The sequence below is a fragment of the Choloepus didactylus genome, chromosome 1, assembly GCF_015220235.1.
Source record: "Choloepus didactylus isolate mChoDid1 chromosome 1, mChoDid1.pri, whole genome shotgun sequence".
NCBI classification, from domain to species: Eukaryota; Metazoa; Chordata; class Mammalia; order Pilosa; family Megalonychidae; genus Choloepus; species Choloepus didactylus.
The window spans coordinates 189671515-189686285 of NC_051307.1; the positions used below are offsets into that span (position 1 = coordinate 189671515).

Here is a 14771-nt window from a genome sequence, read left to right on the forward strand (position 1 = left end):
TCAAGAGGCAGCAGGGTAAGGATTTGATTCTAGGACTTTCTGGTGGTTTCTGTGTTACCTCAGGTAGAGTCTAGCAGCTTGACTAGGGATGATAAAAATCATATTCCTTTTTGTCAAAAGGTCAGGCAGATTGCCCTTATCCTTTGTCTCTACCTTTCCTTGCCACTGTATAGGTACCTAGGATGGAATAGTGCTGTGACATCTGATTGTTGGCTTACTCCTCTACCGTTTTCCTATCTGGTCTTAAAGTAATAAGAAGGATGAGGGTCCTGGTCTTAGGCAGAATTTTGTTTTCAGTATTCTTATCTCTGTTGCTGAACTCATCTTCCATTGTTACCTGCACTCAAAGTATCAGTAGAGGTGTTTGGAGGCACACATTTTCTTCCAAGGAAAATGGCAAAGCTTTAGAGACCACTAGTGCTTCTAAAGTAGAGTCCGTATAATTCACTGAAATCATATGCTTAGCCTTCAGATGAGTAAAGGTATATAATTTATAGATTTAAAAGGATTTGTTAATCTATAATTTCATCAATTTTTGCTCAAATGTTTAAATATTTAGTTTACATGGTTAAACATCTCTTCAAGACTTGAATTGCTAGTTTTCACCTTTTGGTTGAGTCACTTTCCTAATATTTTTTACAGAGCCATAGACACATATCCCATAACCAGAAGGAACTTAGATTGATTACATGGTTTACTATAGCTCAAAGCAAAAAATCACCTGGAGAGCTTGTTAAAACACAGATTCCTGTATTGCACCTTCCTGTATATTTCCCACTTCTGATTCAGTAAGTTTAGGATGTGGCCCAAGAATTTCTGTTTCTAATAAGTTTCCAGGTGAATGCTGTTGCTGATAGTGCTGGTTTATTTTGAGTAGCCTCCAGCCTTTAGGCAAGTTGGCTCTACTCCCCACCTCTAAATTAGGTCACTGAAAGTTAAAAAGAGATTTATCTAATGTGAGGTCATGTAAACAGAGCTGTAACATCTTTATTTATAGAGTCAAGTTATGTTTTATTTTTCAGAAATACATTACTGGGCTATTTAGTTTCAGCTGTATATACATCTAATTAGGTTGAATTGTCTGTGAAAGGACTCTTAAGTTCTGATTTGCTTGTTTTTTGACTCATAGAAAGCAGAGATCTTTTAACAGACTTTAGAATAATTTAAATTTATTTAGGAATGACTGAAAAATTTTTCTTTATAAATTTTAGCTTGTTACAGCTTATCAGACTCTTCAGAAAGAGAAGAAAAAGCTTCAAGTAAGTGATTTATTGGCTATGATATTGACTCATAATTTTAGAATTAGAAAGGATCTTTATAGTAGTTTTTTATACTTTTTGTAATTCTGAATATAATCAAAATATTTAATCCCATTTTACCGTTACTGAAGATTTTGATAAAGACAGTGAGTGAGGGACCACAGAGATTTTACCCCGGTTGAATAATGAATCCTTGGAATGTTTAAGAGGTTTGGATTTAAGGCATGTTTGCCTTTTGCACATGTTTCCTAGTGCCTCAGTTTGAAGGTTTCTTCCTTATTTTAGTGGTAAAGGGACATCCAGTGTTTTCCTGCCTACATTTTAAATATCTACAAACATCTAAATTTTTTTTTTTTAATTGTATTAGATTCTAAACCCAAGCAGCCTTTCTTCTAAAATAACTATTTCCTGAGGCTGCTGCTTGTAAAGCTCTTAGTTAAGTATGTGGGGAGAAGCTATTAAAGCTCTTTTGGGTGTCCCACCATAGTCCCATTCTGTGACCCCTTGGTGGTCAAAAATTTCCCACCAGATTTTCCAAGTGATAATTCACATGTCAGAGCTAAGGGGAAACATCCACTCCAGTTCAAACTGTGCCTTCAGTTTGCTGTCTTACTTATAAAATATAGCCTTATTTTTTAAAGTAAGAGCTGTTTAAAACAGTTTTGTATTTATCCCATTTAAAAAAGCTAATTACAAAACTAAAAAGGAGTTTGTAACATGAATTTTGGTAAAATTAATTTCCCCATGTACCTAATTTCTTATTATTAGATAATTAATCCATAAATACCAATCTCTGTTAAGTACAACATTAAATTTCCTGGCTTTAGTCTGGAATATAATAAGTTCATCAGTTATTTATTGCTTATTTGGAAATTAGATTATTATTACAAACAAGTAGAGTTTTAGTTTGATAATATTTTCTTAAATGTGTGGTCCATAGAGCTGGGGGGATGTAGTTCTGATTTAATCCATTGTGTTATTAATATTCCACAAATTCTTTAAAAAGTCACCTTATCCCTAAGTTCTGTTGGGTACTTTTCTTGTATTTCTATTAATTGCCTATGGAGTTTTAGTTATAGATGTACTTAAGTAATGCTACCACTAGGTGGCAGTAGAGAATTGTGGGTGTTAAGTCCCAGACTATATCTGCGTGAGTATACATACCTGTGTGTGCCTGCCTAGAAACCTCTGTTAAATAAGCAAACATCCTTTCAATAGAGCCAATGAAATTAAAATTAACCCTATTACCAATGCTGTTCGTGTACTTAACTTTTATTCAGCTATCCTTCTCACAGGCTGTGCAACAATGAACACATCACTCTCCCTCAATTTCCTCACCTAAACAAAATGAGGATAATACTATTGGCCCCTAACAAGAGAGATGTAAGGAATAAATATACCACAATGTTAGGCACACTGTAAGAGCTCAGTAAATGAAGTAACCTCCTCAAAAGGTCCTTTACAATGCGTTCACACCCAAAAAAATTGATTAGACTTAACATGTTTTTCTGGGGTGCATACAGCTTGAAACCACCATATTCAGATTACCTCATTTCTTTACCTTTGTGTATTTATGTTGTACAAGAATATACAGTTAATTTGTTTTCATAGACCATAACTTTCCTGGTTTAATTTCCTCTACTAGTGATCAACAGTCCGTTTTCTGAATTTCTTCTGGACATTTTTCTTAAATATAGAAAAGGACTTTTGTTTTTCTAAGTTACAAAAAACCTATAGAATAGGCTGGTAATTGAGATATTCCTCTCATTATAGGCTATACATTATAGGCTACAGTGAAATAAATTACATTTGGAATTTGATTTAACTTTAAAAAAATTTTATTCTTAAATTAACTTACAGTAAAATTGACCTTTTGTTTGGTTTACAGCTCTTTGAATTTTAACAAATGTATAGATTTATGTAACCAGTACTACAGTTAGGATATATGGTGTTCTCTAACACCATAATTTGATTTTTAACATAATCAGTCACATTCTTAACGTTTTCACCTCCATCCTCATGTTATTTTTGGATAAACAGTTGTAATATTTTAAAATAATATTTTCGATTTGACTTGTTTTGCTTTACTATGTCATGAAGTTTGATCTAGCTTTTTTTTTAAATTAAAGGGTATATTAAGTCAGAGTCAGGATAAAGCACTTCGGAGAATTGGAGAATTAAGAGAGGTAAGTTTAATGGTTAGTACTTTTAGTTTTTTGAAAATAGTAAGTCTCTTATATTTATCAGAACTATTGTGTTTGCTGGGTAGTTTCATATGCATTTCATTGGTTATAGTAATAACTAACCAGCTCAGCCTACAAGACCAGAGATCAATTTTGACAATTTTTATTTGCATGGTTTTCCTGAGATAGATGTTGTTGTGGAATTGGTTGAATAAGAATGCCTTACTTAGCAATGTAATATCATTTGTCTATATGAATAGTCAGTTGCAGTTCCAAGGTATAACTAACCCTTCTATTAGGTATTTCAGGTTTCTTTTTGCTGCTCTTAACCAATAATCTTTTTGGTAAAATAAGCTCAAAATTACAAACATTGTAATTTTTGAGGGGTAATTCTTACAGTGAATTATTAGAATCTAGGTATATATTTATCATTTAGAATCATTCCTTACTAATTTCTTCATCTATCCTGTCCTGAGAAGGATAGAGTATGTTGGGTTGTACTAGTTGGAAGACAGCATGCTATATGTCTGCTATATCACTTATCATAAACATATTTTAATCTTTTAATTGTAAAATAAAAGATACAGAAAATCACACACACACAAATATATGGTTTACATGTATAAAGTGAACATCTGTGTAAACACTAACAAGGTCAAGAAATAGAATGTTGCCAGGCACACCAAAAACCCCTCTATGCTTCCCACCCCAATCACAGCCCAATGTCTCCCTTCAGAAGTAGCCACTATCCTGACATTTATAATAATCACCTCCTTTTGTCTCTTTAAAATTTTAACACCTATGTGCGCATCCCTAGACACTATAGTTTTGCCCGTGTTAAAAGATTTTGATATACTTTTTAAGCCTCTTTAAAGCTACAATCTCCTGCATCCTTTCTTTTCCTTGTAATTTATCTGTTGAAGAACTTGATAATAAAACTAGAAGATCAAAATTGCTCATTTGCCTTATCCCAATATTATAAGCACAACAGTCTCAGAATAACAATAAGACCACCACCATCAGTCAAGATTACTGAAAATAGTTAAATTTTTTGTGTGCTATTCACATTCTTCCCCCCTTAAAAGTGTTTTTCTATATTTGTATGGTTACATGTTAAGCCATTACATATATATGTGTGTATATATATATACTTGTTTTGTTTTCTCCCTTTTAACCCTGTTGTGTCATCATTCTACAAGTGTATCTAATGCTTACCACCAGTTTTCTGCCAGTGTATTTCTAGTTATTTTATTGTCTAAAGCTCATTAGTAGATTCCTTAGGAAAGGCTCAGGGAAACAGTATTCCTTGAGTTTTTACATGTTGACAATAATTTGTCTTGTTATATTTGAAGGTTAGTTTTGCTGGGTTTAAAATCTTTGGCTCACATTTTTCTTTCCTTGAGTATTTTAAGTGTATTTCTCCATTTTCTTTTGGAATGAAGTATAGCTGTAGAAAAGTCTGATGATAATCTAATTTTCTGTCTCTGATAAGTCAGGTGCTGTTTTTCTAAGATGTCCAAAGCAATTTTTCTTTGAAGCTCAGTAATTTTTTTAAATTTTTTTATTTTTAGTATAATTTTATTGAGATGTATTCACACACCATACAGTCATCCAAAGTGTACAACAATTGTTCAAAGTTTCATCATATGTGCTTTCAACACCACAAATCAATTTTTGAACATTTTCATCACTCCAAGAAATAAAAATGGAATTAAGAATAAAAGTGAAAGTGAAAGAGAGGACTCAAAGCATCCCATACCCCTCCTCCCCCATTATTTTCTTTTTTTTAATTGAAATATATTCGCATACCATACAGTCTTCCAAAGTGTAAAACAGTTGTTCACAGTGTCATCATATAGTTGTGCGTTCATCACCATAGTCAATTTTTGAACATTTTCATTACTCCAAAAAATAAAAGTAAGAATAAAAATAAAAGTAAAAAGAACATTCAGAATGTCCCATATCCCCCTCCTCCATATTGTTCATTTACTTTTTGTCCCCATTTTTTTCCTACTCATTTGTCTATGTACTGGGTAAAGGGAGTGTGAGCCACAAGGTCCCCACAATCACATGGTCACACCATATAAGCCACGCAGTCACATGATCACCCTGAAGAACCAAGGACACTGGACCACAACTCAACAATTCAGATATTTCCTTCTAACTATTCTAATAAACTAAAAACTAAAAAGCGATATCTATATAACGCATAAGTCACCTCCAGAATGACCTCTCAACTCCATTTGGAAGCTCAGTAATGTTTTATTAGAATGTATGTCTCTATGTTGGTTGTTCTGGGTTGGTATTCTCAGGTACATGGCATGCTTTTTCATTATGAACTTCAAAAATGTTTTTGTTTTAGGAAATTTTCCTTGCATTATAATTTTTAGTATTTGTTCCCTTCCCTTGGTTTTCTGTTTCAAGGAGCCATGTTATTTGTTTGTTGGTTCTTTGCCTATCTTTAATATTTTCACTTTTGCATCCTTTTATTTTTTTAAATGCAATTTCATTGAGATATATTCACATAACATACAGTCCTCCAAAGTGTACAATCAGTTGTTCATAGTATCATCATATAGTTGTGCATTCATCACCACTATCGATCTTTGAACATTTTCATTACTCAAAAATATAAAATTAAAATTAAAATTAAAAAGAACATCCAAAACATTCCATTCCTGTCCTCCCCTCATTGTTCATTTACTTATTTACTTTTTTTAACACTCATTCATTGCTTTTTTTTTTTATTAAATTCAGTTTTATTGAAATACATTCACACACCATACAGTCATCCATGATATACAATCCAGTGTCCACAGTATGATAACATAGTTATGTGTTCATCACCACAATCTATCTCTGAACATTTTCCTTACATCAGAAAGAACCAGAACAAGAATAAAAAATAAAAGTGAAAAAAAACACCCAAATCATCCCCCCATCCCACTCCATTTGTCCTTTAGTTTTTATCCCCATTCCTCCACTTATCCATACACTAGATAAAGGGGATGTGATCCACAAGGTCTTCACAATCACACTGTCACCCCTTGTAATCTACATTATTATATAATTGTCTTCAGGAGTCCAGACTGCTGGGTTGGAGTTTGGTAGTTTCAGGTATTTACTTCTAGCTATTCCAATACATTAAAGCCTAAGAGGTATTATCTATATAGTGCATAAGAATGTCCACCAGAGTGACCTCTCGACTCCATTTGGAATCTCTCAGCCACTGAAACTATTTCGTCTCATTTTGCATCCCCCTTTTGGTCAAGAAGATACTCTCAGTCCCATGATGCCGGGTCCACATTCATCCCCGGGAGTCATACTCTGCATTGCCAGGGAGATTTACACCCCTGGGAGTCGGGTCCCATGTAGGGGGGAGGGCAGCGAGTTCACCTGTCGAGATCCCATCCCCACTTTTACCCAGACATTCTCTTTTCTTCGTTTCTATGATCCTATGTTGCTCAATTTTTGATTCCACTCCTAGCAGTTTCTCTTCTGTATGGGACCCTCGCCTAGAGAGGAGCTCTGGTAAATCATTTTTGAGATTTCATAAGGGCTGGCCTGTTCTAGTTCCTTTATGCCTTACTGTGGGCCACGGGTACTCACTACTGTTGGAGTGGACAAAACCACTCCTGGTTTGAGCTCTGTTTCAAATTAGCCTGCTGCAATTTTCATTGAGTACCTGGTGGCTTTTGGAGTTTTTCTGTTCTTTGGTCCATCTGATATACTGTTCCTTTCGTCTGCTTTCTCTTATAAAGATCCCAATAGCATTCATGTTTTACTGTTATTGGTAGTTTTTTTTTTTTCCCATCTATTTTATTTTGGTGTTAATGAGGAATATGATTTTTTGTTTTTTTTTGTTCTGTTTTAGATGTTATAGATGGTCTTCATGGGTTTTTGTTTTTGCTACTTTTGTTACTATATTACTGAAACCAGGTTTATTTTGAGAAGTTTGAAACAGATAGCTTTAGGGCAATCAAAAAAAAGTTCAGTATTTTATGTATTCTAACAGTATATGATTTATGGAACTTATCAGTCTAAGATATATAGTATATGTTAAAAGTGTAGATAGGTTCAAAAGGAACCTATAGGTAAAGAAGAAGAAAAACATGGGAGTATAGATTATCTCCCTTGAATGGTTGATATCACCAGGACCAGGTGTATTTTTCTGAGAATATCTTTTGTTGTTATTATTAATGGCTGACTATTGCCTGGATTATCTATCAGAATTAATCATTTAAGAAATTCTTGCATTCGTTATTAATTTTTATTCTTGATATATGTTGATTTCTAGTCTTTTGCAACAACCTTTTTTACATAGCAAAGTTCTTAATTTTTTGTGATGATATGAAAGAATGATTATACAATTTGCCAAAATCCCTAATAATCCTTTAAAACATTCCAAACATAACTTTGAAAACCAGGGTAGTTTATTTTTGTTATACTGACAAGACCAAGCATTGGTCTCAATGAGACAAATAATTACAATTATCCTTCCTTATTGAAAATTTGCATAATGTTTTTTGGATTAACACTTCAGAAGAATTTATACCCATTTTTGAAGGGATAGAGAAAGAAAAAACATTAAGTTCAAGTCTGTCAAAAGGCTCCACATTTCTAGTTTAACTTGGAAGATAATGTTATTGTAGCGTTCTCAGAAAAGCAGGCATGGATGGTGTGGAGGGGCATGCAGTGGGGAGGTTGTTGGGAGTGAGAATAATAGCTAAGGCATCCTCTTTAGAGGGACAATATGGCACTTTACCCAGAAGTTTTTCTATTGAGCTAGTATGTTTTCATTTTGTATCCTTTTTTGCCCTTTGTCTTGTACTTTGAGAATAAATGAAGGGTCTTAATTAGGATTTAGGTATATTCTATTTCTGGTAAGAAATTAGTGGCCCAAATTTTATATAGTAAATGATTAGTTATATGTCCTATGGAGAGCAGGTATGGTTGAAATTCAAAGAGGTGCATTAGAGGTTAGGCATCAGGTTTTGAAGGGTTTTATAATGGTATTACAGCTAGCAACACAAGTATACCTTTTTTTTTTTTTTTGCTTCGTCTTCTCAACCCTTCTCTACTAGAGGTCTCTGGCTGAGGGAGCTATGCTCAAGAAAATATAGTCACATGGAAACAAACTTGCACTTTTTAAAATAGATGGGTAAGCACCCACAGGATAGTCCTCAGTGCTGGTTTTTAGTAAAGATAGGCCTCCTATCTATCTTTTCCCTAATTTAAATTACAGAACCAACATTCTCATGCATATCAGTGGGGAAAGAGAAAGGACTAGCTTTGCTATCATGCCCTCAGCCTTACTTATCTACTCACTTAGAGGTTTGAGGGAGTTAGAAAATTGTGAAAGAGACTTTGCCAAAAAGCATGCCCTACAGAGATCTGTGGCAAGAATCAGATGGACTGAACTTTGAAAGAAAGTAGGGCTCTGGGAATGTCCTAGATGCTGCCAGTCAGATTTGCAACTCTACCTCCCCTTTCTGGGAGCTGGCAAGAGGTTGGGTGGAAAGGTAGAGATGAAGGAATACAGATCTTTTTTACCCTGTAGTATAAATTTATAATTTGGTCTGTATTTTTATCTTCCTTTCTTAGGAAATACATACCAGAGCTACAGATCAATGTTTTAGTTGTTTTTTTTTTTTTTTTTTTTAATTATTATTTGCCTACTAGTGTCAGTTTTCTACTTTTGCTGCAACAAAATACCATAAACTTGGTGGCTTAAAATAGCACATATTTTTTATCTTACAGTGCTGTAGGTCAGAAGTTCAACGCTGGGCTCACTGGGGTAAAATCAAGGTGTCATTAGGGCTGGGTTCAGGCTTTAGGAGAGAATCTGTTTCTTTGCCTTTTCCAACTTCTTTAGGCTGCCCACATTGCTTGACTTGTGGCTCCCTCCTTCCGTCTTCATATCCAGCAATGCTGCATCTTTTACCATTCTCTGATTTTAAGGACCTGTGTGATTAGGTTGGGCCCACCCAGATAATCCAAGATAACCTCTCCATCTCAAGGTCCTGAGTTTAATCACATCTGCAATTCTCTTTTGCCATGAAAGGTGACATATTTATAGGTTTCTCGGATTAGGATGTGGACATCCTTGGGGACCTTTATTCTGCTTACCACTGCCTCAAATCACTGACTGACAAATCAGTGAAATGCTAGGAGACAACTAACAGGAGAAAGGAGGAGAACCAAGGGTCTAGAGGCCATATAATAAAAGCATGCTTGGCACGTATCTAAACTACTTCTATAGTAGCCCAAATGTATTTCTGAATGATACATTTGTTTCCGGTTATATGAAGAAAAATTTATTCAGTAATTTATATGTAAATACCAAGTAGATAAACCATAGTTCTGGATACTTTAAATTTTGTCCATGAAGAGAAAAATTTCCTTCAACTAAATGATATAATCCATGAAACCATGATTACCTTTTAATTAGATTAGACAGAGTACATAAGTCATAAAATGTTTTTATTCTTTGGGATTAAGGTCTAAATAGGAGTTATACACAGTTTCATTAGTACTTTTTAATTTAGACCAACAAAATGGACTCTAATACCTTTATTTTGCCATATTAAGATATTCAAAAAGAATTCTGTAGTATTTTATTTCTTCCCATGTGTTTATGATATATGCACGAGTAGAATTCATGAACATCTCTTCTAGTATTTTCTGGAAGGCAAAACAAAACAACAGCTCTAATAGGCAAATGCTATATCTTATGTCAGTATCTAGCATATAGTTATTTTAAAGTGAATCTGATAAAGAAGAAAAATGATAAACCTTTCTACAAGATACCCTGTAATTCTCTGCCTGTCATTGTCTTTGCTTGTATAACGTGAACACGTTTTAAACAGGAATTTCATATATGAGGAAGAAGTAACCATGCAAGTTATGAGTTCTTCTAAGTAGATAGAATTCTCTTTTTTCCCTCTGAAGAGCAGTTAAATGGGAAATAAATGAAGTCATTGTCCTGGATGTTTTCTCCATTCTCTTTCCTTCTGTCAGTGCATGGCATGTACTTTTTCTTGGCTGACCCATATGCAATTCTTTTAGGCAATTGCTGTTCATAGAGCTACCCTCTGGGTGGAAGGGTTTATTTTTTGTAACCTGAAATCACCACTGAATATAATGGGTGACATAGGGTTGCATATTAGTTAGGGTTCTCTAGGGAAATAGAACCAACAAGAGATAATCTGTAAATATAAGATTTTAAATAAAAGTGTCTCATGCAACTGTGGGGATGCATGTGTCCAAATTCCATAGGACAGTCAGCAAACTGGAAACTCCAATGAAGGTATTCAGTGAACTCCTTAGGAAATGCTTCATTGGCTAGCCACAGAAGAAGTGAAGGTCCTCTCTCTTTCTCTCTTAAAAGTCTTCAACTGCTTGGATTAAATCCAGCTGACTGAATTCTCTCATTGCAGAAGACATGCCCTTGGTTGATGTAATCAGTCACAGGTACAGTCAACTGACTGATGATTTAATAAACCAGCCTTCTGATTTATTAACCAGCCACAAATGTCCTTGCAGTAATGGTTAGGCTAGTGATTGCTTGACCAGACACCTGGACACCATTACCTTTCCAAGTTGACATGTGAACCTAACTATCACAGGCTGAGATAAAAAATATTAAGTGAAACAGAATTAAAGGTGTTAGATACATTCCACGCATCAGATTTTTCTCTAACGAAGTAATCAGGAAGATCTTGTAAAAATTTATGCATAAAAATACTAACTCTAGGGTTTGTAAAAATCTGGAAACAATCTAAGAGTAGAACAGTAGGAAAATTACTGAATTAGTTATTATATCCCTAGAATGTAATATTATACAGACATTAATTATTATTGTACTAAAATATTCAAATAGTATAGAAGAGAATACTTTAAAGGTAAATCTCCCTTTCCCAACAAGACCCCACTTCTACTCTCCAGAGATAACCCTTAGCAATAATTTCTTATCTATTTTCATAACGTTTTCATTTATATAACTATTTTAATTATGTTTTAAAAGAATATTTAACAACAGGAGGGAATGTTTCACAAAAATCACGTTATACTCCAATGTCATTGTGGCTTAAAAAGAGGCTAGTTAAAGCAACTAAACTGGAGGGAGCATGTTTTAGTTTGCTAAAGCTGCTGGAATGCAGTATACTACAAATGGGTTGGCTTTTTCAGTGGGGATTTATTAGATTACAAATTTACAGTTCTGAGGCCGTGAAAATGTCCCAATCAAGGGTTCAACAGGACGATACCATTTCTGAGGAAAGGCTGATGGCATCCGGGGTTCCTTTATCACATAGGAAGGCGCATGGCAAATTCTGCTGATCCTCTCTCCTGGCTTCTGGTTTCAATGGCCATCTCCAAATGTCTCAGGATTTTTCTCAGCTTTTCTCAGGGCGTTTTCTTTCTAAACTCTCTCTCTTTCTCCTTGAGCTCTCTTTAAAGGACTCCAGTAAAGGATTAAAATCCATCTTGAATGGGCAGGGTCACCTTTTCATGGAAACAACCTAATCAAAAGATCCCACCCACAATAGGTCTGCCCCCACAGGGATGAATTAAGAGAACATGGCCTTTTATGGGGTACATAATAGATTCAAACTAGCACAGAGTATTATTGATTCTATTCAGTGACAAGTAAAGTAAGTTGAAAATGTTTTTAAAATCATTACTGATTTAAAGCTGCTCTGGAAATATAGTTTAAGTTGCTTTCGGGAAAAGTTAACTTTTCTTTCATGGGCTTAAATTTTAACAAAATGATTTATTATATAAACTGTCAGATGATAGTAAAGTTTGAACATACATTTTCCTCCTTGAGTAGGCAACATGCAGCTTTTTTCCCTTAAAAAGATAATGAATTTTTTTTTTTAATTCAGTTTTATTGAAATATATTCACAAACCATACAGTCATCCATGGTATACAATCAACTGTTCACAGTATGATCATATAGTTATGCGTTCATCACCACAATCTATTTCTGAACATTTTCCTTACATCAGAAAGAATCAGAATCAGAATAAAAAATAAAAGTGAAAAGAGAATACCCAAACCATCCCCCCATCCTACCCTATTTGTCATTTAGTTTTTACTCCCATTTTTCTACTGATTTTTTTTCAATTTTTTAACTTTGTTTATCAAAAAATTAAAAACAAACAGGCAAACAACAACCAAAAAACCCCCACAACATTTCAAACAAAGCAATGGATTAAGGAAAACAAATAACCTAAAATAACTATTTTGCTTCCAATATGTTCCTACCATACCCCAAGAAAATTAATAAACCATGTCCAAACAGAGGAGTAAGAAAAACAAATAATCTAAAATAACTACATTGCTTCCAACATGTTCCTACCATACCCCAAGAAAATTAACAACCCCTAAGAAAACAAAGGAATAAGAGAAAAAAAAAAACCTAAAATAACTCTATTGCTTCCAACATGATCTTACTATATCCAAGAAAGTTTACAAACCATAATCATTCCTGAGCATTCCCATAACATTGAGATTACCCTCCATAGTTTATCTGTTCTTATTAGATTATCATTCCCCCTCCACTAATTGGTATCTCTAGGTCCCCTACATTCTACAGTATAAAACATTGTACATTTTTCACAGAATTCACATTAGTGGTAACATACAATATCTCTCTTTTTCTGCCTGGCTTATTTTGCTCAGCATTATGTCTTTTTTTTTTTTTTTTAATCTTCATTTTATTGAGATATATTCATATACCACGCAGTCATACAAAACAAATCGTACTTTCGATTGTTCACAGTACCATTACATAGTTGTACATTCATCACCCAAATCAATCCCTGACACCTTCATTAGCACACACACAAGAATAACAAGAATAATAATTAGAGTGAAAAAGAGCAATTGAAGTAAAAAAGAACACTGGGTACCTTTGTCTGTTTGTTTCCTTCCCCTATTTTTCTACTCATCCATCCATAAACTAGACGAAGTGGAGTGTGGTCCTTATGGCTTTCAAACTAGCACAGAGTATTATTGATTCTATTCAGTGACAAGTAAAGTAAGTTGAAAATGTTTTTAAAATCATTACTGATTTAAAGCTGCTCTGGAAATATAGTTTAAGTTGCTTTCGGGAAAAGTTAACTTTTCTTTCATGGGCTTAAATTTTAACAAAATGATTTATTATATAAACTGTCAGATGATAGTAAAGTTTGAACATACATTTTCCTCCTTGAGTAGGCAACATGCAGCTTTTTTCCCTTAAAAAGATAATGAATTTTAAAATCAATACTTGGGTCACTTTTTTTTTTTTTTTTTAAAGGATTTAGTTAAGTTGCTATAATGTATTTTTTTTAAAAATGACCAGAATGGTGAAGGGTCTTGAAATCATGTCCTCTTAGGAGAGTTGGAAAAGCCAGAGATGTGTTAGTTGAAAACACTAGAGAACATTGTTATTTATTTGGTAAATATCCATCCATCCATCCATCCATCCGTCCGTCCAGGATATTTAAAGGTGTATAAAACAAAATGACCTAATGAAGCTTTCCTAATAGGGAGGACATACATACGTACGTGTATCGTACATGCATAACACAATATCAGGTAGTGAAAAGTTCTATGAAAAGAAAATAAAGCAAGCATAAAGGTATGAAAGATGAGTGAGAGATTAGACTAAGGAGTAGTCAGAGATTCTCACTGTTTGGTGTAGAGTGGCTTATAGGGGAATAAGAATAGAAGTATGGAGCCAGTTAGGAAACCCTTGTAACAGTAGTAGCAGTAGTCATAGAGGTGGTGAGAAATGGTCAGATTTGCCACATACTTTGAAGGTAGATTTGTTTATGATTGGATGTGGGGGGAAGAGAGAGAGATCTAAGGTGATTCCAAGGTTTTTGGCCTGAACAACACATGATGATACCATTTGCTGAAATGAGGAAACAAATAAGTTTGTTGAGAGAAAAACCAGGGTTTGATTTTGGCTAACATCAGAGTTTGAAGTGTTGTCACAAGGAAGAAGGATTAGATTTGTTTTGGGTGACCCTAAGGGTCTGTTTCAATTTGCTAAAGCTGACAGAATACAATATACTAGAAATGGATTGGCTTTTACAATGGGGGTTTATTAGTTCACAAATTTACAGTTCTAAGGCCATGAAAATATCCCAATTAAGGCATCAACAGAACGATAGCTTCTCTGAAGAAAGGCTGATGGTATCTGGGGTTCCTCTGTCACATGGGGAGGCACATGGCCGGAGTCTGCTGGTCCTTCTTTCCTGGGTTTAGCTTCTGGTTTCTGTGGCTTTCTTCAAAATGTCTCTGGGCTTTTTCTCTCTTGGCTTCTCTGAGCTG

The 14771-nt window shown here is 34.3% G+C and overlaps 1 protein-coding gene across 9 annotated transcripts in view; it reads left to right on the plus strand.

Annotated features, from left to right (window-relative positions):
• Nucleotides 1-14771, plus strand: part of GOLGA4 (golgin A4) — a 124243-nt gene that overhangs the window by 28102 nt on the left and 81370 nt on the right. For 8 of the 9 annotated variants that reach the window (XM_037847247.1, XM_037847263.1, XM_037847255.1 and 5 more), the window contains 2 exons: nt 1212-1259; nt 3389-3445. The exons of the other annotated variant lie outside the window; for it this stretch is intronic. In XM_037847247.1, the coding sequence (XP_037703175.1) occupies nt 1212-1259; nt 3389-3445 (105 nt within the window). The remainder of the gene's footprint in view (nt 1-1211; nt 1260-3388; nt 3446-14771) is intronic. 9 annotated transcript variants of the gene reach the window in all.